This window comes from Ochlerotatus camptorhynchus, unplaced genomic scaffold (assembly GCF_037179485.1).
Source record: "Ochlerotatus camptorhynchus isolate MF236.1 unplaced genomic scaffold, CSIRO-AGI_Acam_v1.1 ptg000491l, whole genome shotgun sequence".
Classification (NCBI taxonomy): domain Eukaryota; kingdom Metazoa; phylum Arthropoda; class Insecta; order Diptera; family Culicidae; genus Ochlerotatus; species Ochlerotatus camptorhynchus.
In genome coordinates, this window is record NW_027040976.1 from 1,328,020 (window position 1) to 1,354,653 (window position 26,634).

The 26,634-nt window shown below is 38.0% G+C and overlaps 1 protein-coding gene across 1 annotated transcript in view; it reads left to right on the forward strand.

The window, feature by feature from the left end:
• Window positions 1-1,373: 1,373 nt before the first annotated feature.
• The window catches only part of LOC135712519 (poly(U)-binding-splicing factor half pint-like), a 31,701-nt gene continuing 6,440 nt past the window's right edge, over window positions 1,374-26,634 (forward strand). Inside the window, exons 1-3 of the mRNA XM_065235469.1 lie at window positions 1,374-1,481; window positions 1,777-2,026; window positions 25,803-25,847. Of these exons, the coding sequence (XP_065091541.1) occupies window positions 1,461-1,481; window positions 1,777-2,026; window positions 25,803-25,847 (316 nt within the window). The 5' untranslated portion in view covers window positions 1,374-1,460. The remainder of the gene's footprint in view (window positions 1,482-1,776; window positions 2,027-25,802; window positions 25,848-26,634) is intronic.

A 26,634-nucleotide genomic window follows, 5' to 3' on the forward strand; every position in this document is an offset into this window, starting at 1 on the left:
TGATTGTTTTGATAAAAAAGAGCGCGCAAAATTTCATCTGTACCGAGAGGGCAGCAAAACCACAAAATTACCTTGCATACTGGGGATGAAAGGGACCGTGAAAGAGGACACTAAAATTGAAAGTTTTTCTTCCGACAGTTTCATCTTAGTATTTATCTTTGACTATAGTGCAGGAACCAAAAAATAGGTAAAGCGGGTCAAAGTAGTTTTCATTTACTTGTGTGCAATTCGTATGGAATTTTCCACTAGCTTTCAACGCAAAAGTAAGTTAGTTGTACCCAACAGTAGGTAAATATTATTATACTCAACGTTGGGTTCCCACACTTTACTACCCCTGTTGGGTGGTTTTGCTCCTCCGTTTTTGACAACATTAGAAGGAGAAAAGGAGACAAACTAGTCAAAAGTAGGTAAAAGTGAACTGGCCGTTGGGTACTTTTTTCTTACCGTGTGGAGAAAACAAGAATTTGGAACGGTAATGGTTCTTAACAACCTATTATTTGTCCAGTTCCAAAAAACCATAATACATAAGGTTGAAACTTTATCATTAAACGTTCATGTAAAGTTCCATAACCATTTCAGTTAAAGTTTAGCAGGGATTATAAACAATTTTTAACCATTTTAGGTAAGGTCAATTTATGGTTCGCGTTTATGCGGGTTGGTATAGGCTTTGTCACTGGCCTGCTGTCGATCGACCGGTTTTCGAGAAGAACTCAGAAACGGTTGTCAACATTTAACTTCTTGTCTGTCAGAAATAACCCCGCTCGGATAGCAGGGTTATAGCAACAGTTATAGTACGTTCAGACTACAGAGCTATAACATGTTATAGCGCTATCTTGATGGTGGTTTCTGTGTTGCAATTATTTGACAACCGTTATAACATGTTATAACTCTCCAGTCTGGACAGCGTTTTAATCGATAACTTTCCATCTGTCAAATTTTAACCAAAATTTAAAATAATCCACCAAATGGTTCAAAGCCTAAGGCTGTGTTCTATTTGGTGAATTTTCACTTAAATTTTACTCTTCGAAAATAAATTAAGATGTTCGAAAATCCCTCTGTTGTTCATCTTCCTATTATCGAGAAGGTGTTTGTCTAAATTTATTCGTCGTCTGTCAGAAATAAGTCTGGTACAATAGCAGGTTTATTTGAAAATTTTACATCTGTCAAATTTAAGTGAAAATTCACCACAGCCTAAATATCCTCCATATTAAAAACTATAGATAGGGTCTACTGGACATTATATATCTAATAAAAACTATTCTGGCATCACAGGTGTCTGTGACAGTAGCACCCTGCACATTGCATCGGAAAAACGTTGCCCGGCTGTCATTTCGCAAGTGAAAATTTTAACTCAAAGCTGCATGCAAAAGGACAACACAGAGAAAAAAAAGCGGCAGTGGTGAAAAATCGTTTTAAACCAGTAAAAAGTGCTCAAAAGTAAAAAAATCAACCGCTGGATTATGAATGGTGCAGCAGTAATGGTAAATGTGATGTTTAATATGTAGAAAATGTGTTTTCCTTAGCAAAAAGTCTATTTAAAAACAGCATTTTGCGTAGCCACTTCCCAAAATCTATCATGGCGGACGTAGCTTTCTAGCTCGATGCTGTTGTTTCCTTTTTCCAATTTTCATGTGTGATAGTAGCTGTGAAGAATGCGAGAGTGGATCTGTTTGTTTACATCGATGTTTTCATACAATTTCGGCAGTGAACTGGCGTTTTTCCTTAAAATTCAGTTAACCTCTTGAAAAATGTTTACTAACTTTGTATTTTCCGAAGGGCGGTAACAACGAATACGCTAACAGTGGTGGTAGCAGCAACATCAACGACCCATCACCAGTACGTGAGGACTACCGGAAAGATGGTTCCGAAGATCCTTCACCGTCGAAGGCTTCCTCGACTTCATCGAAACGAGATAAAGAAAGTCGTGGACGCGACCGAGATCGCGATCGGGACCGCGAGCGTGAAAGTCGTGACCGCAGCAGAGACAGAGATCGCCGTGATCGACGTGATCGCGATCGGGAACGTGGTGAGTAAAAGATGATTGCTTTTGAAAATCTCTCGAAGAAATTCCTTGTGCAGGACACTATCAGCAAAGCAGTAGTGTTGTACTAGAACCAATAGTTTTTTTTTATCAATGTAAAGTGTTTCTGCACAAGGTTTGACCCGTAGCCAGATAGTTTTGCTGTTAAGCATTGGCATTTGATACAACGTAAAGATGAACCGGTTATTGTACCGTATGCTCTCGTTTGTTTTATAGGTCCCACCTACCGAATAGGCGAGTCGAATTATTAGCTATTCATGCTCTTTTTTATTACCATCCACAGCTTTTACATTTTGATATTTCTCTTGTCCTTGGTCTCTATATACTATATCGTTTTTTGTTATTGTTTAGTTCGTTTCTCACTAATTCTTGGCGGTTTTCTGCTCTTCTGCTTAGATTTTGCAGAGTCCGACACAGAACCGTATATTTCTCCTCTACCACTACAACTACTTCCGCCACTGCAACCAGTATGAGTGTGAAAGTAACAATTGAAATAGAAAAAGTGTCCCGCACGAACGATCGAAGACAGAGGTGACTTTCTGTAATCTTCTCTTTTCTCTTATACGCAAATATGATAACCTTTTTGTAAAGGTGAGGTGCACGAGTGTCACAAGTGAGTTATTTTGCGTTAGAGTTCACATGAACCATTTGCCCAGTGTTTATCTTAAGAAATCTATATATTTATATGTTTTATCTACATATTTCTTTACGTACGTACAAATCATGCATATTGACAACAGGTTTGTCGACAACTCTGAACAATCCACGAGTCTTTCGCTTCGAAAGGACCTTCATCAAGCTAAAGGTTAACTACGCCTCTTGCAACTGACTTGATGATTTGACTAGCGGCGGTGTCGCTGCAATGTACCGAATCTGGTTGCTTGGCAAATCCCTTTGCTATTGCCCTCTTCTCATTCAATTCTCATATCCAACAATATTCTTTGCCTTTCACCTTAAGTAACTTGAATATACATTAGGAGAACAGTTAGCAAAAAGCAGGGACCTTATTTCGCAAGTCGAATCGACAAAATTCTTAATACAAGCGTTCATACAAAAAAAAGAGCTCCGTTTAGACTTGCCCCAGGTATTATTCTCCTGTTCCGCAGAACGCTTGATGTTTTCAAACGTCACTTGACGTCTTGACCTCCCTACAGTGAGCAAAACAATCTTAAGAATTCCATTTCATAAGACACTTTTTATGAATTCCATATGCATGTATGATTATCTTATTACACGAGGAACTATGAGTGGTTCTTATAGTTGTACCCAGTTTGGCATAACTGCCGTTTGGCATAATTGTCATTAGGCATACGTGGGGGAAAAAATACTTAGACCTTTTTTTCTATCAGCGGAATAAGAAAGAGTAGCCCATAATAAAAAGAAGGGAATACCGCGGTCCCCTGTTAATCTGAACGACACTTCGTGTATATTAACGGGGTTCATTTTTAATCTGAACTCCTACACTCAAATAATAAATCACATATCCAATGGAAAATATTCATTAGAATTTCACATAATTTTCATGTTATTTCAATTGCACCACAAAATCACATGAACCTTATGTGTCAAATGAAATTTAAGTGATTTACATGAATATTATGTGAAATTCAGATATATATAATTGGTTTTGTTAATGGAAAAATATTATGTGGAATCCCAATTGAAACTACATGAAAACTTTTTTTCCGTGTAGTAACTCTATGACCATCAGAAAAGTGCATGAGCTTCTGGTAGCCTTATTTGCTGTTTTGTTTTGCTTCTGCGTTCTGTTTCGAATCGTTCAATTTCGCTTTACTCCATTCCATGTACTAAATAACGTTTGAGCTATTTTAGTTTACCGTTCAAACTAAAAAAGTGTTCAGATTAAAAACGGTTAGATTACCGGGGGTACACGGTATAATTATGAGTATTTTCTCTTCTTTTGAACATGACCTGTTCTTTAATACTTGTATGCGAAACGGCTATTCTTCAGTGGTGTTGAGTACTTGACACTGATGAAGTCTGCAAGTAGTAGACGAAATACGCGTATCTGTCAAAAGATAAGCAATTATAACGGAATTTAAAGGAAATAAACCAACCCACTCAAAGATCTTCAAAAATTTAGATATTTTCAGATAGTTTAATGGTATTCAGCGAAGTTCCGAGACTTCGAGGATGATCAGATAGCTTCATAATAATCCCATTAAATTCCAGAAATTTAGAAAACTTCGGAAACTTCACAGAACATCTATGGAGCTCAAGATGAGATCCGCAAACTTCAGGAAATTTTATGAACATTAGCAAAATGCGGAAGCATTTGAAAGAAGTTTAGTAAGCTCCGAAAATTTGAAGAATTTTTAGGGGGAAGTCAAAAGAAGTCCAAGGCAGTTTCATTAACTTCAGGAAAAATTTGAAAATTTTCAAGTGGTTCTGAAGACCTCAAAATAGTTCACTTCATATTTAACGGAGATTTCCTCAAAATCTCGATGAAGCTATCTTCAGAATTAAATTTTCTTTTAGTTTTCCTCGGAATTACTTTGAAATTCTTCACAATTAGAAATCCTTTGGAAAGATTCTCCGAGTATTCATTGTATTCATTCCAGATTTCTTTTTGAATCTCACTCCTTCCCTTGGAATTCTACTTACATTAAAAGTATCCTAACAATTCATTGGCATTTCTCCTCAGAAATTCCTTAGATTTCTTCTCATAATTTGTTTGGCAAACTCTTCTGAATTTATTTTCCGAATTCCTTTGAAGGTGTTCTGGAGTTATACTCACATTTAATAGTAATCCTCCGTTTAGTATTTTCAAAAAAATCCAAGGACTGCTCCGTATTCATTTTTTCCCAAAAACTTTATGAAATTACCCTCAGAATGCCCTTGGAATTCTCCGGTGAAGTTCACAAAAGTTGTGCTCCTCAGAAATTCCTAAGATTTCTTGTAATTCTACTCAAAACTAAGGCTTCATATGAAATCTAAAATTCCTCAGAACTACCTCGAAAGCCGATTGCATTTGATGTTTTTCTGAATGTTTTTTTTCCAAAGATCCCTTGGAATGAGGTCCTTATTAATTATAATAAAATTCCTCGAATCTTTAAAACTGTTCATGGAATTTGAATGCAGATTCTTGGAAATTTCTTGAAGTATTATAGCAATTAAGTCCAGAACTAGTTCCAATAATTTTTATTAGGAAATATGCATGTTCCAAAACCAAAACAAATTTATTTTAAATTTATTTGTTGCTAAAGATTAATCCAATGTGAATCTTTAAAGTTCAAAGTGTGAATGAAAATAACGAGAAAAATTAAATGGTTGTATTTTAAAATTCATTATTTTCTTTAAAATATCGTTAATAAGATTTTTTTAAATTCTTTGAGACTTCCAGGTAGTTTAAGGAAACAAAAAATTTCCTGGATTCCCGCTTTCGTTATAAACTTTCTATTGAATCTTTCGCTTTAAAGGTTTATTTCGTACATAAGTGTTTATGAGATAATAATTGAATAAGTCTAAAAAATCAAACATTTGGTGTTTTCTTCTCTTAGGTCACTTTTTAGTCACTATTTTTACAATTATAAGTTACTATTTGGTCACTTATTTATTCAACATGGTCACTAAAATCACTATTTCTGACAGCAGTGATCGCTACCAGCCCTGAAATTATGCCTTTCACTGTGATAAAAATTTGCGGAATATTTAAATAAATTTCTAAACAAATTGATAAAAGCATTTATATGGTTTATAAAACAAGGAAATTTTCGAATAATTGATCAGGAAAACAGGTAAAACACCAAGAATTTTAAAATGGAAATTCAGTTCCCGAGCAGAGAATGAAAACAAAATGTTATATTGTGATATAAGCGTTTTTGATAACATGTTTTGACAGCCGTGTGGTCGAGTTAACAGTAATCATAACAAAAAATAGGACTAAATTTTATATGAAGAATTCAGCGGAAATTTGCTAGTTTGATGCTCGTTAGTTGGGCCTTCGCTGGTTGGGGCATGACCCAATTAAAAAGCAACTGGATGTGAAATTACATTTGAAATAGACGAACCAGTCCTAGGCTTAAACTCTCTCTCTAATAAAGCAAAATAGATTTGACATACAAAAAATCCACTAGGGGTAAGAATACGCGTTTTGAACTGCGCAATAAATGAAATGAATGTAAGCATATGACATTTGTTCGAAAACTTTGAGTTTCATTTGAAATTTTGGAAGAACACAAAACCATATATTAAGCACATCAGTGTTTTACTTTTTTTTCCATTCAGCTTCAGGCAACTTCCTTCAATCTTAAGTGGTTTTTGTTAAGTCTTTTCAACCACAACAATGGATGCGAGGACCCCCCAACAAGTTTTAGCGTTCTGTCCATGCTTGGCATACACAGTTTTGGTCACGAACTGCTCATTTGCTAATACTGCTTTTTGAAGCAGTAGATATAATAGGGTTTAAGCTTGTTATATATACGTAAAAAGCAGATTTTAATTCTAGTAGTAAACTGTACTTGTTTTTGCGTTGTAAAAATGAAGTGAGAAATGCTCACTGCACATCTCGGACTTTAAGTGTAAAGACTCATTGGTGTTGATTTAAATGTTAATATTTACCTACTCTTTGCATATCTATAGTAAACTATGATCTTAATCTATCAATTACTTTAAAGAAAACCAAATTTCAACCACTGAGTGAAAAGTTATTAACAAATGAGCAGTTGGTGTGCACAACTGTGCATGCCAAGTCTGCTTCTGTCAGTTAACCCAAATCTGAATTCGTTAGTTGGGGCGTGGTGGTGGCCCAACCAGCGAATTTCGATTGTATTAAAAAGATCTTTCTTCTTCTTATTCGCATTTCAAGCTTATTGCTTAGCGCATAAAGGGTGATACGGTCAAAATTTGGTCAATATCAACTTGACGTATTTCTTTCAATTTTGCATTTAAAAAACCTGAACACCCCTCATTTTGAAGGTGTGTGTGTGTAGAATGTTGCTCCTATTTTGATTTTGGAATTCACTCTTCAGTTGTCAAAATGCCGTCCAAGCAAGAAGAGCAGCGTATCAAAATTTTGCTCGCGCATCGCGAAAATCCGAGCTACTCGCACGCAAAGTTGGCAAAATCGCTAAAAGTTGCCAAATCAACCGTTACAAATGTAATTAAAGTGTTTGGGGAACGTTTGTCGACAGCCAGGAAGTCTGGATCGGGGGGAAATCGAAAACCGGAAGCCGCTGAGACGACAAAGAGAGTTGCCGGTAGTTTCAAGCGAAACCCTAACCTCTCTCTCCAAGATGCCGCGAATAAGCTGGGTGTATCGTCTACAACCGTGCATCGAGCCAAAAAACGAGCCGGACTATCGACTTACAAGAAGGTAGTGGCTCCAAATCGCGATGATAAACAAAATACGACGGCCAAAGCGCGATCCCGGAGGCTGTACACGACGATGCTGACGAAGTTTGACTGCGTGGTAATGGACGACGAAACCTACGTCAAAGCCGACTACAAGCAGCTTCCGGGACAGGAGTTTTATACGGCAAAAGGAAGGGGAAAGGTAGCAGATGTTTTCAAGCACATGAAACTGTCAAAGTTCGCAAAGAAATATCTGGTTTGGCAAGCCATCTGTACCTGTGGCTTGAAAAGCAGCATTTTCATAGCTTCCAGGACTGTCAACCAAGAAATTTACGTGAAAGAGTGTTTGAATAAACGTCTGCTGCCTTTCCTGAAGAAACACGGTTGTTCCGTACTGTTTTGGCCGGATTTGGCATCTTACCATTACGGTAAAAAGGCCATGGAGTGGTACGCCGCCAACAACGTGCAGGTGGTTCCCAAGGACAAGAACCCTCCCAACACGCCAGAGCTCCGCTCAATTGAGAAATACTGGGCTATTGTCAAGCGGAACCTAAAAAAGACCAAAAAAACTGCTAAGGGCGAGCAGCAGTTCAAGGCAAACTGGCTTTCTGCGGCGAAGAAGGTGGACAAGGTGGCTGTACAAAATCTGATGGCAGGGGTCAAGCGTAAGGCCCGGCAATTCGGATTTGGAAAAGCGGAAGCCTAACTGAATATTTTTCCTGAATTTTATACTAATTGAACTTGAAAAAGAAATTTAATTTGATTTTTTAAATAAACGATTTCACCGATTTACACGCGTTTTCCCTTGACCAAATTTTGACCGTATCACCCTTTATTAGCTTATTGCGTGCTCTCAACTTAGTGTTCTAAATGCATTTCCACAGTTATTGATTGAGAGCTTTCGATGCCAATACCAATGCATGAATTTGTTTTTATATTATGTGGCAAGCACAATGATACTCTATGCCCAGGGAAGTCGAGAAAATTTCCAACCCGAAAGATTCCCTCGACCGGACCGGGAATCGAACCCGCCGCCTCCGGGTATTAAAAAGATACTATGGCAGAAAAACAAAAACAAATTCAAAATTTGTTATTATTTAAATATGGCAATTAAATCGCGATATTAAAAATATCTATGATATTCAACACAGACATGAGTTATCATTTTTTGTTAAGGAGAGAACTGATATTTGATAAGATTTATAACAACATGTTTAAATGCGAGCTAAGAAAACGACTAAGGCTGTGTTCCATTTGGTGAATTTTCTCTTAAATTTGAAACTTCGAAGATAAATTATAATGTTGTTGATGGTCCCATTTTTGAGAAGGTGTTTGTCAAAATTTATTCCTGGTCTGCCAGAAATCAGTCTGGCACAATAGCGGGTATATTTGAAAAATTTCCACCTGTCTAATGTAAGTGAAAGTTCACCAAATGGAACACAGCCTAAGCATACAAAAGTTAAATAATAATATTCTACAATGTATTGATATCAAGATTGATATATTTTAGGGACGAACAGAACGAAGTCAATATCAACAATAATAAATAAATGTTGTAAAATAACTGTAAAAATCAGAATTGAACCCATTGTTATTATTTCATTAAAATTCACTGCATTATTTCTGAACTACTAGAATTTATTAGTTAAGTTAATTTTGACTCGAAAGAAAATATATGACCAAAAAAGCAGTTTTCATTGATAAATGTACATGCTCTTTTTATCAAATCAGTGTCAACATTTCAAATGGGCGTAATTGCTTTTGTAAACAATGACTTCAGCCGTCGATTTCTCACAAATTTAAGCTCACCCCTCCAAATTAACAACGCCAGCTGGTAGAGGATATATTCATCTACTTGTTGAAGTCATTGATTTTCTTGTGTGAGCTTTTATTCGCGAGAAATCGACGGTTAAAGCCTTTGTTTACGCCCCTTTGAAATATTGACACTGATATATCAAATTTTGTTTTTCATTATTTTTTATAAATAAACTTCCATTTAGGATCATTTCCATTGCAAATACCCCGATGCATCTGTCTGCTTTTCCGAAGGTTCGAATAACAGTTGTTGGCTGACTGACTAGTCTATCGGGAGGCCCCAAATAACTGCACCACAAAATATCATGTACATAGGATAGATGTACCAGTTATAGCTATACGATCCTATTGTCTTCTTTCTTCTTTTTCTCATTTCAAGCTTATTGCATATCGCATATTAGCTTATTGCATGCTCTCAACTTAGTGTTGCATCTAGATGGATTTCCACAGTTATTAATTGAGAGCTTTCGATGCCTGTACCATTTTTGCATTCGTATAATTGTGTGGCAAGTACAATCATACTCTATGCCCAGGGAAGTCGAGACATTTTCCAACACGAAAAATTCCTAGACCGGACCGGGAATCGAACCCAGCCACCTCCACCATGGTCTTGCTTTGTAGCTGCGTCTTTACCGACTGAGCTAAGGGAGGCCCCGATCCTATTGTGGTATCTTCCAATTATGGCCTATGGAAATTCCGTATGACCATAATTGGCTTACGACTGTGACAAATTTTGTAGAATCACTTCTTAGGGCATTAGGATTTCCACATAGCTCTCAAGATAAAATACGATAAGGAATGCACATCAAGAATAATTTATTAAACCATTGCAGGAAGAAATTCAAGGTGGTGAAGGTAGTCAGAAGCCATCCTTAGTATATTTTGATTAAATAAGTAGATGACAATTTCAATACTGAATTCTATATTAGTACATTTTTGAAATCTCTAAGTGAATTTGGATTTCAGTTTGCTTAGTTTATTCGAGATTTGTCGCCATTTGTTTAAATATATCAAATCGATTTCGATACACAGTTCTCTCCGTTTTTTAAATATTAATGTATGCTGTTATGATTAAACAAACAATCAATCCTAAACATTTTGATTAAAACGAAGGTAACATTTCCCGGGGAACTGCTATTAAATTTCCAGCAGAATTGAATGGAGTTTGTTTTCACCCGTTTTTTTACTATATGTAACCAAAATAGCTCATTTGTGCACCACATCTATGCTTTAATCTTCTTAAGTGATGCATAATAACAGAATCTCTGTGATTCATCATCTTATCCATCACTCATGCAGATTACGGCAGACCTGCCCACCTATATTTGTTGAAATTTACCGAAACAAATGCCTACGACAATATGACTCATGCCGATGATATGTATTTTTCCTTCTTTTTCTTTCTTATGTTTATACTTTCAGAGTTTAAATGAAAAAGGTATGTCCACGTCAGGGTCTCAGAGCGCTCTCTTTTGGCGCATCATTATTCTCTGAAACGCTGATCGGTGATTGCCTAAAAGAAGGGGTTTCGTTCTTTTTTCCCATGAGGGGAGCCTCCATGTCTTCGACCTTCTTGCATCGTGTTGGGCCAAAATGCAAGTGACAATTTTTGTTCGGAAGAAATAGAAACCTTGGTTTTCATTGTCGATTTAGTCGAATTTTGAGGACAAACTGAAGTGACCCATCATAATTATGTTTCTTCCTTCTTTTATCGTGTTTATTTTTCAAGAGACTCTTCCTGAAAAACGTGAAGAAACGCATTGCTTTCAAACATATCATCACATTCGTATACCAACAAACTCATAACTTACAAATCAAATTAAAAAAATAGAGTAATACTGCACAAATCGTCGACTGAAAGCGCGGCCGCAACGAATAACAGCTCGAGGGAACACACGTCATCGCAACGAAACAGATTTGGCAGAGCAGCCAGGAGTTAATTGAATAAAGCCGGGAGGCGAATAATTTTCTTTTTCTTTTCTTTTCTTTCTTTTTCTGAAAACACGTTTTTTGAAAAATCAAGAATCATAAACTGTGCTAACAACCGACCGGTGTGAAGCCCGAAAAGTGTCCTCCGACGAAAGCTGCTGGCTTGCCAAACATCGGACCCAATCGTACTATTGTCCTATATGCAATTACCACCTACACTGAAGGAATATTTGATTATTTCACCTGGTGTTTGTATTTCTTTTGTGTTTTTCATACTTTCAGCCATCTCTCTGTGTGTGTCTTCTCTCTCCCATCTTGTTCGGGTGCGTGATGAAGAGACCTACCGGGGTTGTCTGTTACAATCAAAGTTGAAATCTTTTGATTAAATCTTCCAGAAAGATACTCATAATATCAAGAACACATCTTACAACACTCCACCCATGGATCTAGAGAAGCTTGGATGCGATACAGAGTACCACCGGCCCGTTGCCAAATCAGTCGTCGATTTTTCTCTCTTTATCTCTTTATCTATTTTTATCTCTCTTTGTGTCTGTTTTGTTCTCTATTTTTTTCTCTATTTCTCCACCATTCTGAACAACATGCTCATTTGTGTCATCACATCCATGAGCATTTACCAAAAACCATGCCCATGAGAGCCCACGTTATCAACCGTTCCAATTCATCCCTTAGTGATCGATCGCAATGAAGCATGAGATTCACTATCTGGGCATGAGTCGATCAACAATAACCGCTCTCTATCCCCGCTCATCTATCGCCATTCATCGTAAATAAAAAAAAAAAAAAATAAAGAAAAAACACGCAAACTCTTTATTAATCCATATTATTTTTCTATTTATTTTTTATTTATTTTCAGGATCTCTATTTCTCTCGCATATTTTTCTGTTTCCGTTTTCGTTCTTTTTTACATCTCTTGAAAATACTGCCCCTGATAAAATGACACGAATCATTGGTTGTTCCCTGCCTCTTCTTCGAGATCATTTCCAACTGAACATTAACCTACTACTACTACTACACAACCACAATCCTACTGTTGCGAAGTGTGAAATGAACTCATAATCTATTGATGATGGGGGAACACGAAGAAAAGGTTAGCTTTGCATTTCTACTAAAAAAAAACAATTTATCGATTTCCATTTATGTTTGGATCCTTTGACCCAGATGTCTTCATTTTTGACCAGCAACGCTCAGCGAACAACTACTTCATTTTGATGAATTTTTTTTTTTCGTACAAGAACCTACAAATTTATAGTTTATGATTTGTTCGATGTATTTTGTCAAAATGATAGTTTTCGATCGTGTTATTCGTGTTTGCTCTACAATGCAACCATAACTGCATTGGCACCTCTAAGGGCAGAGTAGCAACTACCAGAGAATGGTTGTGCTACACTACCCCGAATGCCACTATCTCGAATGCGATTCTGCCTTTATTTAATAGCTGAAATGAAATCCGAGGTAACGACATTTGGGGTAATGTAGCAGAATTCTTGAAAACACCTGAAATTTTGGAAGAATCGGAAAATCCTTGAAGTATCTGGGAGCTTTGTCAGATCTGAACTGAATGAGTTGAGTTTTTTATATGATCGGAATATATGTAAATTCACTGCGGCCAGTAATTTGATCTATTGTAGTATATCTCGTATATTATGGAGAAATGATGAAGTATTCGGTTTTGATAGAGTTGCAATTTTTACTTTAATCGCAAGGGTCCGATTATCAGAATTGGTAAAATGCCGTTATTTATACCCTCCAAAGACTCGTTTGTCAATAAAAAACCGATCCCTTGGCGACAAAATCAAGCAATGACACCGATGTTGACTACGAATCAGAACCCTAGTATTAACCACTTCAAACTATAGTCACACAGACAAACAGACATAATCCTTAGAAGGGCATTCCTCAAAAATTTCGTCAAGCGTATTTTCCATGAACACTAGCACCCTCTATCATGCACATTCCCAAGCATTGCACTATGGGCAAAAATGGGACCAAAATTACCCAAAATTCAATATCTCAACAGCACGCTGAATTCCGGCCATAAAAAACAACTTTTCCGAAGGGAAATTGTCCGGGGAATCGATTGCACGTTACTCCCTTATAAAGTGTTCCCCGTATTCCCCTAATATCTCATGAACTGTTGTTTAAAGACATAGTATTCTAAAACCATGCATAAAGTGCTTATGTTTTACGAAAAATAGGGCTGTGAAAAAACATTTCCTCCAAAAAGTAGGTGAAAATGGTTAAGGGGGGGTGACTCCGGCGTAGTGGTTAGCATCCATACCTCTCACGCCAGAGTCACGAGTTCAAATCTCACCCCCGGACAAGTCACGAATGACCCAAGAGTGTTAAAGTGACTATAATAAAAAAAAAAGGTGAAAATGGGGTAAAATGCTCCAAAACACATACCTACAAGGCTCTCCGGTCTATGGGACCACGTGCAATCGATTTCCCGGACGATTTCCCTTCGGAAAAGTCGTTTTTCATGGCCGGAATTTAGCGTGCTGTTGAGATATTGAATTTTGGGTAATTTTGGACCCATTTTTGCCCATGTAGAACATTGGTTTGCAACCGGAGCATCCCTCGTTCATGCAATTTTTTTACTAGTTGCTTTTCCATCGATCAGTCAACACACCAACTGAGTTGAATAAAAACAAAACAGATGCAGGTCAGTGATGTCGGTTTGATTGAATTTTGCAGAAATACTGATCGTAGGAAATATTCACAGAAGCTTAGGGATTTGTTTTGTTTGTTTAGTGAGATTTTTCTTTTGCTGAAAACAAGTTTTCAAACGTGGTGATGCATCACTAATGAGTGCCATTTCTACCACGGCTCATCACTTTAATGTGTACACAGCAAACAATTATAACAAGAGCAAGTTTTCATTATGTCGTAAGTAACATTCGCATCAATCCGAGAAAAATAAAGTTTTGTTTTGATGACCGAAAAGTTATTCCTATTTCCAATTAAACACATATAATCTCATAGTGATGGCAATGTTTAACATATCTCATAATCTCATAGTGATAGCAATGATTAACATATTTAGCAGGGTTTTAATCATACAAATGCAAATCGCTAGCTTTCATGCTAAAAAATACTGGTTTTTGAGTCAAAAGTTATTATACGTCGTTTGGTGGCCCCTATTGTTACTTAAGTCAAAGTGTATTTATCAGGATATTCGGGAGAATTATCAATTACGTCTCCTTACGTGCAGCCCATTCATCATTTTAGGACCACCGAAATCATCTTAGCAACAAGCAGTTCGATTTATTCACTTTAATAATGAGAAAGCGAAACGACGAACGTACGCTTTTCACGGGTTTCTCAGCGCTGTTACTTAAGGCAAACGGCATCTCCATAGAAATCGGGTGACTTAAGTAACATCGAAAACTATTTTGATCGGAAGGTGATTACTTTAAAAAGCAATTTGACTGGTAAATAAATTTAAAAATGGGATGTGATCCTATATTCGGACAGTATATAGTGTAATAGCAGGAGCATCGATTGACACTGATAGCTCGACTTTGTTTACCTTTGTTACTTTTGACGTAATGAAAATTTGCTCTTGATAATATGTATCAATCGATGATATTCATGGTGATGTATTGATCGTCAATAACTGGTAAACGTTGATAGAATATTACATACATCAAAACGATTTGTTCTCAAATTATGTGTAAATCGTGCAGCGTAATACACTAGCGGAATGACCAATGTGCAGCAGTTTGGATGTAATATTTATCAACTTTTTGTTTTCTGTATTCGAGAGATGTGGTGTGTCTTCAGTGGGATGCCTTAGCCACTTATCATTTTCAAGAGCTAACATCAACTAAATTTACCTAAAAAAGAACTGTCATTACTGATAAGTTTGAAATGTGGTAGCTTGCTTAACGGTTCAGTGGCGCACCATGACAAATGCAAGCACATTCCCAACTAAAATTTGTGCGCGTAGGGAAGTCGAGAAAATTTCCAATCCGAAATAATCTACGACTGGGAATCGAACCCACCACCTCTGGGATGCGAATACCATGTCTTTACTAACTAGGCTATATGCGGCCTCACAACATGAACTCAAGAGCAAATTTTCATTACGTCGAAAGTAACAAAGGTAAACAAAGTCGAGCTATCAGTGTCAATCGATGCTCCTGCTATTACACTATATTCTGTCCGAATATAGGATCACATCCCATTTTTAAATTTATTTACCAGTCAAATTGCTTTTTGACGTAATCACCTTCCGATCAAAATAGTTTTCGATGTTACTTAAGTCACCCGATTTCTATGGAGATGCCGTTTGACTTAAGTAACAGCGCTGAGAAACCCGTGAAAAGTGTACGTTCGTCGTTTCGCTTTCTCATTATTAAAGTGAATAAATCGAACTGTTTGTTGCTAAGATGATTTCGGTGGTCCTAAAATGATGAATGGGCTGCACGTAAGGAGACGTAATTGATAATTCTCCCGAATATCCTGGTAAATACACTTTGACTTAAGTAACAATAGGGGCCACCAAACGACGTATAATAGCTTTTGACTTAAAAACCAGTATTTTTTAACATGAAAGCTAGCGAATTGCATTTGTATGATTAGAACCCTGCTATATATGTTAAACATTGCTATCACTATGAGATTATACGAGTTTAATTGAAAATAGGAATACATTTTCGGTCATCAAAACAAAACTTTATTTTTCTCGGATTGGTGCGAATGTTACTTGCGACATAATGAAAATTTGCTCTTGAACTAATATATGTTCCTTTAGTTATTGAATAAATCTGCTTCTCTAGTTTGATGTAGTGAGTTCTTGGGTTTGGCAGTAGATCTAAAAACGTAATGCACGTAGAGGTGGTCCACCCGCGTTACAAGACTTTGCAATGAGTTGAAACTGTTTCTATTTGAGACTTTTTGCAAATATATCATATTAACAATATGATCCATTTATGTCTTTTCCAAATGTTACAATGGCGACCCGCAAAATATTGCTTCACGCACCATCTAGCGTTGAAAAAGGTCATCAAACATCATTCAATTACAATCGAAGGGTGCGAATATAGCACTTATTACAAAAGTAAGAGTCAAATTATTTTCATTAATTACATTGTATATATAACTTTAAAATTTGTCTGATATGTCACTGTTGTCATCAAATATAATAAAATACTGAAATACATTCATTTGAAATATTAAACAAATTTTCATTTGATTTACCCCTCGTGACGATAAACAAATACATTGGTAGCCTTTTTGGCCACAGAGGTGCTTTCATCGCTAAAACTTCGGTTCGCCAGCTAAGCAAAAGAGTGGATCACATTGTTAATATAATATATTTGCTTTTTGATAACAGGATTAAAATAGTGCCAATACCAAGATGTTTCAAGTTTCAAGATGTTTCAAGCTATGATGTATGTTAAGAAAATTGTATACAACATGGCGCTTGCATACATGCAGAAGAATAGATATTTGTTCACGGGCCTAATGTATTTTGTTATTGATTCAAAAACATTGTATCATTATTTCAACAAAAAATAGTTTTGAATCAACAAACGGATTACTGACATTAAAACTATAGTTTCGTCCGAAACATGGCTCAATTATCGAACCATTTCAAACTATGTCTTCGGTGCTGGCTACGAAATATTCCGCTGTGATCGAAACACGAATAATAGCAGGAAAACTACTGCTGAAAGCAGAAGTTATCGAGGACAATTCCTGGAACACGGTTGAACAAGTGTGGGTAGCTATTCATCTTGGTGATCGTCAATTGCTTCTCTGTGCAGTGTACATTAGGGTGCTTCATTCTGAAAAAAGTGATGAATTTCTGATGGGCCACCCTCCAGTTCGATTCATAGCCCCAAAATATGAACCTGTGCAAAAATTGGTAAAGATTGATGAAGGTTTAGAGGTCGCGCCAATGATTTGAAATTTGTATGGGAATTACTATGGAAGAATTTAAAAAATCGCTTATATCGCTATAACTTTGCTTCTACTTGTCCAAATGTCGAAAAAATTTAGTATGTTATTGCTATGGCAATAAACAAAAAGCCTACAGTTGCTACGCTCAGTTTTGCAGCGTATCAAGAATTATAAAAATGTGAAAAAATGGCAAAATAGGGTAAATTGACAGATGAATATGTACAAGGCAACAACGCCAATTTCATCGCAACAACAACAGGCTTGTTGATCATTGTCATGACAACCACATATTTTTTTTTCAACGTTTGGACAACTACAACCAAAGTTAGAGCAATGTAAACGAAAATCAATAATTTCCCATACTAATTCACCAAAATCTCCATACAAAATCCAAATCATTGGCGCGACCTCTAAACCTTCATCAATCTTTACCATTTTTTGCACAGGTTCATATTTTGGGGCTATGAATCGAACTGGAGGGTGGCCTATCAAAAATTCATCACTTTTTTCAAAATGAAACACCCTAGTGTACATCCCTCCAGATCGAACCCGTGACTTGGAGCTTATTGACGCACATTGTCGATCCTTCTTGGTCGCTTCCGACGAAGTTATTGTTCTTGGCGATTTTAACCTACCGGATATTTTGCATGGACTCCAACCCATAGTGGTTTCTTTTTTCCTGATCAAGAGCGTTCATCTTTCTACGTAGGAACCACAGACAAACTGGACAGTTATAGCACAGACAAACATACATAACACTCGCAAGTTGTTCATCGAACTAGCATTTAACGGACAATTTAAAAGTATCGTAGTTGGTAGTACCGCTACCTGTGGCGCGCATAGTCAACTCCCTCACGTTTGACGTTTACACACTACCGCCATCTGTTCAGTGTAGTGCCCACCACAGTGTACTCAACAGATGGCGATAATGTTTTAGCGACGATGTTTTACAGTGAGAAATATCCAATGTGTTATGTCTGTTTGTCTGTGGTTATAGCACAGACAAACAGACATAACACATTGAATATTTCTCACTGTAAACCATCGTCGCAAAAACATTACCGCCATCTGTTGAGTACACTGTGGTGGGTAGTACGCTGAACAGATGGTGGTAGTGTGTAAACGTCAAACGCAAGGGAATTGCCTATGCGCGAGTGGCGGTACTACCAACTACGATACTTTTAAATTGACCGTTAAATGCTTGTTCGATGCACAACTTGTGAGTGTTATGTCTGTTTGTCTGTGGTTATAGTACCGCAATTCTGTCACAACCGCACCCTGGATCTCTGCTTTGTGAGTGCTCGCAATACAGCTCCTTTCCTTTCTACGGCACCCGAACCTTTAGTCAAGGAAGTGCATCATCACCCTGCTTTAGTTATCGTGATCGAATTTAATTTTGTCCTTGATTTCATCAGCACTCCAAACGCTGTGTCACGTGACTTCCGTGGAGCTGACCATCGCAGTATTGTCCATGTGCTGTCTAACCTAGATTGGGAGCATATTCTAGATCCTGTAGACGTCAACATTGCTGCATAAACCTTTTCTCACGTCTTGGCATATGTCAGGCACGTTTCCAAAAAGATCATCCATATCGACTCTCGTGTCCCGTGGATGACGAAAGATCTTCCGTTGAAAAGAACTAAGAAGGCTGCTCTCAGAAGATTTACTAAATTCCGCACACTGCCGCTGAAATGCTACTATGTCAGACTCAACCACGAGTATAAGCGGTTAAGTCTTCTCTGTTTTCAACGCTATCAAAGGAGGATTCAACGGCGGCTAAAATCAACAAGACATTTGCAACCTGTTCTCAGCCAAATTTGCTAGTGTGTTTGAAGACGAGCAACTCTCCGCTAATTTCATTTATTTCCGCGGCCAGTAATGTTCCCTTGGTCAACCAAACGCTTAGCGTTGTCGACGTCACTACAGATACGATTTCTAGAGCAGCATCTAAACTTAAGAATTAAAGTTTTCCGGCGAATCCGCTCACTCGACGATTGCCGTTCCCCCCAAAATCAGATTGACATCTTTGCTGACTGGTGTAGTCTAAACCGACTGGTGATCAACCCAGTTAAGTGTACAATCGTTACTTTCTCACGCAAGAAACAACCGATTATTTTCAACTACAAACGACTAGGCACGACTTTCGAACGGGTGCATTGCATGAAAGACTTATGCGTTTTCTGGACTCAAAGCTGACATACTCACACCATATATGGTATGTCGTCGACAAAGCGTCCAGAACTCTTCGCTTTGTCTTCAAGATTACTAAGAACTTAACAGACATTTACTGCTTGAAATCGCTCTATTGCTCTCTCGTACGATCTACGTTGGAATACTGCTCTGCAGTCTGGAGCTCGAGCGAATTGAATCTGTGCAACGACGTTTCGCTTCGCGCTCCGTAAGCTGCCTTGGAGATACCCACTTCGTCTTCCAAGCTACGAGAATCGCTGCCAATTGATCAATGTCAAGCCCTTACGTATCCGAAGAGATGTTTTCAGAGCCTTAACCGTCGCCAGTACTCTGCAAGGAAGAATCGACTGCGAAGCAATTCTGCAACAAGTGAACATTAATGTTCAACCTCGATCACTACGCAACAGTCTTATGCTGAGACTTCCACTTCGAACTAATTATAGCTTAGGGAGCGCTATGTACGGCTTGCAGTGAGTGTTCAACCGAGTAGCTCGACGCTGTTCGATTTCCACTTGACACGGAATATGCTTCGCCGAAGATTCTCTGACTTTTTTGCTGACCGAAGGCGCTTGACGCCCAACAGCTAAGTGTAATATTTTAGACTTATACATTTTTAGTAGCTTGACAATGCTTTCCTTGTTATTTTCGTTTGTGACTGTAGTATATGTAGTCTGTATAATCTGTACTTTTTTACAACACATTATTGGGAGTATTTTTAGTCTGTTGATGCAAACATAACAAATAAACAAAACCAGTTTGTTGACTCAAAAATATTTTTCGTTGAATTAATCGGATAATATATTTGAATCAATACATACAATCTATTAGGCCCTGAGTCAAAAAATATCAATTTGAATTGAAAAATCATGTCTCTGCATGTAGAATTTATTAACTTAATTTAACAACTATATCGGTTTTATTCCGTGCAGAACTATTTTTGCAAAGTCTGCTTTCAAAAACGGCAGTAAGTCCTGTCTTATTTTTAACTTTTTTAAATTATAATTAATGGGGATGACATTGGTAGATTCACGAAATAGTTTCTTTAAACAAAAATCGAACGATAACATTAAAAAGTAGTGCCATATCAGCCTACACCTAAGCAGCTCAACTTCAACTGACCAATCGATCAAACTTCAGCCTCTCCATTTACCATGAAACTTTGCATAATTGTTTGTTATGAGCATCCATTGAAATGGGTCTACCCCGTTTGGAATAATAGCACCATATCACATCATGGTAATCAAATTTGTCCATCACTTTAAAATTCAAATTTCTTCTTCTTCTTTTTCGCATTTCAAGCTTATTGCATATCGCATATTAGCTTATTGCGTGCTCTCAACTTAGTGTTCTAGATGCACTTCCACAGTTATTATTTGAGAGCTTTCGATGCCTGTACCATTTTTGCATTGGTATAATTGTGTGGCAAGTCCAATCATACTTTTATGCCCAGGGAAGTCGAGACATTTTCCAACCCGAAAAATTCCTAGACCGGACCGGGAATTGAACCCAGCCACCTCCAGCATGGTCTTGCTTTGTAGCTGCGCCTTTACCGACTGAGCTAAGGGAGGCCCCAAATTCAAATCTTTCTCTCTTTAACATGACTAATGCTGCTGATGCTACCGCTCTCTGTTCATATGCTTCGTTTCGATAGTGTTGATCGTGAGCCCAATTGTTTCTATTGCTGAAGGCAGTTCTTCTTCCTTTCGTTTGGATTTGGTGGATTGATTCGTCAACCTCTTCGTCTTAGTAACTATTGGTCTTGGTCAAGTCATGTTTTACATAAACAGTAGTCTAGTTTAGCGTACCATAGAATCCCGTTAGTTTGAGTAGCTAAAATTACAATTTAAAGGCACTCATTTAGAACATGTTTAATGGATTGATTTCTTTATTATAGAGTCTCCCTTTTTATCATGTTAGGAGGTCTATAAGAGGCCTCCTCTAGTTAAGTACTGAGGGTGTCAATGTGCTGTCTTTCTTCGGAGTTTTGATTGTTAAGTTGCAGAGGATCTTGCTTTGTTTTGAGATGTTGGGTGATGAGAGAAAGTCCATTTGTGGTCGGGATTTTGGCAGGTTTCATATTTGATCGAGGCCGGCCTCGCGGAGGTCGTTACTCAGTGCGTCCCTAATGCTGCCCGGTATGCCGTACAGCTGTCGTGAGCCTTCGTATTGAGTACAGTGGCAGATTATGTGTTCCACTGAACAGTTGGTGCGGCAGAGCTCGCAAAACTTCCGGAACGGGCCGCTTCCTGAAAAGTTATGCGAGACTCTGGTATGGCCTGTTCTGAGTCTTGCCAGGACAACCTGAGTTCGGTGGTTGATTGGGACCATGTATGTGACCATAAGTCATAGATTTTGTTGGCAACCCATTTTTTTCAGGTCCCCCGATGGAACCTCCTTGGTAAACAGTTGGGCTTGTCTTCCAGAAGCCGCTGATGATCCGCCTCTGTATTACCACGAATGTCGCAGTGACCCGGAATCCATACAAATGTAGTGTTTCTGGCGGCATACCGCTGAATGGCTTGGATCCATGTGTGCTTGATAGTGTCTGAATTGAGGGGTAGAACTACATTTGCGGAGTCCGTAAATACGGCAATTGGCTTGTTTGAGGGCGTGGTAGCAGCAATAAAAGCAGAGACCGCTTCTGCCAAGAATATAGTGTACTGGTCTGGAAGTCGGAGTAACGGATAGTGGGGTTGCAGTATCTGGTTCTCTGGAGTTCCGCGACGGATCTCACAAGTGCCGTAGAGTTGGATCCTGCCTTGAACTTCTTTTTTATCGCCAAGTCGATAACGGGCCCGGGCAGGTTCCAATCTCTGGCTCCACACCAATGTATGCTAGACACCGGGGGGAGCTCCAGATTGGCGATGGCTGAAAGGAGTCGTTTAGCCTCGGTAAGGAGGAAAACTCCTTCATCTGAGCCAGCTGTCTTCTCCTCGAAGCTAATTGATCGGTTGCAAATGGTCTGAGCAACTAGAAGGTTGAATGGTAGTACTCCACTTTCCACGTAAGTTGCAATTGCAGGTGTGGATGGTAGTAGGCCGGATGAGATACGGATAGCTTGATTGTATGTAGAGGCTAGTTTTGTAATAAGTTGTTCGCGAGCGAGACAGATAACTTCGTCAAATATCGGTCAATTCGAACTCCGAGTATACGGGCTGACCTTCTGATGGGAATAGCTGTACCATTGATACAGACGGAAGTGTTAAGGACGGCATGATGTTGAGAGCAGATGTGCACCAGTGTGCATTTTTCGGCTGAGAGTTGGAAGCAAGTCAGTGATGTCCACAGGGAGACTGCCCTTGTGGCAGCGCCCATCTTGAATATGTTTAACTGGCACCCCTACACAAGTGCCCAATGGATTACATACCTCTGTACCTCAATTTTAGCCAATCAAACAAACGGGGATCTACTGTAGTGGATCCACGCTCGGTCGTCTTCAATGTTTATTCTTTTTTTTTAGGTTCCCTTTCCATCCAATATTAGGACTGGTCCCGTACTTGCATTTCTGTAAGATTCTGTAAGGCAAAAAAAAAACAAAATGATGTTCCTGTACTTTTGCAGTACCGTAAAGTGGGGTATCTTTGATAATACGGGTAACTTTGATATTACAACATAATGATTAAATTTTCTCACAACACTATTTCCAAATTGGAAGCGCTGGTTCCATTTGAAGCTTGGGGCATTATCTTTGATATCGTATAAAGTTTGTACATACAGTACTTGTTCGCTAACTGGGCTAAAAGCGCAGTCCAGTTAGCGAATTCCACTCGCTAACTGGGCTGACTTGTCAAAAGTCAAAAAACACTGAGGGGAACTTCGATGAATTGTTTGATCGATGTTCAAAAATTTAATGTGCGTTGAATTAAAACAGTGTAAAGTCTGTATTGTTATTTTCACAGCAATCAATTTCGCGTGTTTAGAAAGGCTTAACGCTTTCGCTAAAAACGCATTTAAGTCCTGATTTCAACGTGAAATCAAGTTTATTGATATCAACACTTAATATTCCATTCGAATGCCCCTCACCAATTTTGACAACGAAATGTCAAACTAAATGTGACGCCTATTTTTGAAGTATGACTGCTTTTTAACGAACGCCCAGTTAAAAAGCAGCCCAGTTAAAGAATGCTCATTTAGTGAACAAGTACTGTAGTATCTTTTAAATATTTTACAAATATAAGAAAAAAACTTGCCTGATTGAAAAGGCACTCAAATAATCATTTCTTAAATGTATTTCCGATAGAGCCACCACAAATTCAATGTTTTATTCTAAGGGGCTGTTAATTAACTACCTAGACAGTTTTTTTGTTGGGATTATTGACTCCCCTCTTCCTCTGCGTAGACAATTGTCCATACATTTTTTTACTTTGTATTGGCTGTGGATAATTCCCAACCCCTAACATGTCTACGTAGTTTATGGACAGACCCTTACTGCTTATGATGTTTCTGATTATATATTTATTCAAAAATTCATATTTCCTGAACTTAATTATTGAGATTTACGCATCTTTTATTTTATTTATCGAGTATTATCAAAGTAACCCCAAAACAAAAAAAAAAAACTAAAGTTCGGTCACTAGAATATAAAATAGTGCAAATTCAATTATTTTCGTTGAACATATTACTTACTACTAGGATCTAGTATTTGCTTAAAAAAAATGAAAAACACTATTTGTTTTAAAAAATATTTCGAATAAACATAAAAAACTATCAAAGCTACCCCGTACGGTATATTATTTTCTTACATCAAACTACAGAAAGCTGCAGCAACTTACAGTAAAAGCACAGACAAACAGACATAACACTCGCAAGTTGTTCATCGAACAAATATTTAACGGACAATTCAAAAGTATCGTAGTTGGTAGTACCAACAATCAATACGAAACTAACGATTTTATATTGGCTCACTACTTGACTAGCCTATTGGTCCCAAGCAAACGATTAACGTATCCCATTCAAGTCGAAATTCTAGTACTACACTATGTTTGTTTTGATTTGCTTTGAATGTTTGACAGATAAAATGAGGGGTTAGTGGATTTTCCTATGTTTCGAGGGGTGAATCGATTAGCTTGGGACCGAAGATAGTACCAGAGCTGAGCCAAAAAGTTGAGCACGTATCTTCGGGACCTTCTGGTCTTAGAGTTACCTCTATGGTAGTACCGCCACCTGTGGCGCGCATATTCAATTCCCTTGCGTTTGACGTTTACACACTACCCCCATCTGTTCAGCGTAGTGCCTACCACAGTGTACTCAACAGATGGCGGTAATGTTTTAGCAACCATGTTTTACAGTGAGAAATATTCAATGTGTTATGTCTGTTTGTCTGTGGTAAAAGCATACAATCAAGTACGGGATCAGACCTAATGACTGCAGGTAGCCACCGATTTATTTCCTTTTAGCAAGCTTCTCCTCCATAGCTAATGCAAAAAGCGTAAAGGGCTGTCCATAAACTACGTAGACAATTTTTAAAAGATGTTAGATCCCCTCCTCCTGCGTTCCTACAAATTGTAAAACAAAAATGTATGGAACATAGACGCTCGCCCATAGGCATGTTTGGACAGTCCCTAATATAGAAGAGCTCTACTACCTTTTATACCGCTTTCTATTCTGCAGTGGTACCTATCACCATCACCGACATACTTCTAATGTAATATTCTGCTCTTCCGTCAATATCTACCATTCCTCATCACGTTTCAACCAATTTGTATTCGTATCTGAGCATTACGTGTCGTCTGTTGTGGTCGTCACCTTGTGTAAAGAATTTCAGAATTTCCTTAGACTGATGATCCCTTATAGCGAATTCGTTTATTATCGGGGTTAACACTAGTTCCAACCCAGTGCGAAACCGAACTTTTTGTCAGTGTGAACCTCAACCTGAGCTAGGTTTTAAAAACAAACGAGCAAACTGACGTTTGTCAGAAAACAAGCAGACCCAATCTTGATACCCGATCCAGGTTGGAACTCAATAATAAACGAATTCGCTATTAGTTTCCGTTGCTTGTCACCACATCTAGTTTTCTGTAGTCACACCTTTCACTGACAAATATCCTACAGATTGATAGGCTACGATCTACGGCTTCAATGTAAAGATCAGAGGTTTCGAAAGTTCGTTTGTATGGAAAATGCGGTTCGAACGTAAACGAGAATTTACGGGTGAATGTCCCAAAATGCAGAATAGAATCCATGAAGAGCGTTTTCTTGAAATGTTGTAAAGCTGGTGATGGTCGTACTTACTACCTATTTGTTTTCGTACACCTTTGGTCATGATAACTTTATTCGTATCGGACTCCCTGAGAATCCTATTCAATTTTACGTCAACCGGACATTTGGATCCGGAGATATGATAAAAAGAAGTTGAATTTGTTGTACCAGGAATGAGTTTTAGTCAACAAATGTCGGCCTGTTAGTGAGACAACCACGTCGGCCTAATAATCCATTCGTACTTTGCGCGACCTTAGGGTTTCGTACTTCGGCCTGACAACCGAGAACCGTTTAATAGAAAGAGCGGTTAGATGCACACAAGAGGTGTGAGTGCTATCAAAAATATTCTATTAACACTAAATTTTTTCCTTTTTCATACATCACGCAGTGGACAAGAACACGCTGTTTAGCGCACCAGCTAGCGTCGTAAAAGGTAACTAAAAACATAATTTTATAAGATAAGTCGACAGTGATCATGCATAAGGGCGTATACGCGATGATCGATTCTCTTCATCGATTTTCTCTTTTGTTAATAACTCGCTAGATTTAACGTTTCTCGGTGCGTTTGCTGTTCACACTTAGATTTTTTACCAGTATCGACAAAACAATCTAAGTGTGTTGGTTTTGATAGCCAATACAACCTGTTACAACTCTGCATTGAACAAATTCTACAAAATTGTTTCGGTTAGCTGTAGCAATGCAAAGAGAAAATCGATGAAGAGAATCGATCATCGCGTGCACGCCCTTATGTATGCTCACTGTCGAAGGTAATTCCCTTTATTCTGCGCCGCGAGTGAGGTGAGGTGACTCGCTGTCACTAGTGAGGTGACACAAGTCACCGCGAGTGAGGTGACTCTCCGTACAAATCAAATGAAGAGTCACCTCACTCGCGGTGACTTGTGTCACCTCACTAGTGACAGCGAGTCACCTCACCTCACTCGCGCCGCAGAATAAGGGGGAAGGTTTCATTACTAAGCAAGCAGTAATAATTCATTCATATAATGTATTGCAGGTTCGGTATTATTAATGTTCAAGATGCTCCATGTATACATAAACTTAATTCCATTAGAGTGTCTTATGAAATCCATAAAATAGATTAGATGTCCGCTCATAAGATTATCTTATTAAAAATTCTAGACCATAGTATGAAAAAGAACATCAACGCCACTGACGTCATTTCATAAGAACTTCTTATGAATTTCAAAGTTTTTTCTTTTGTC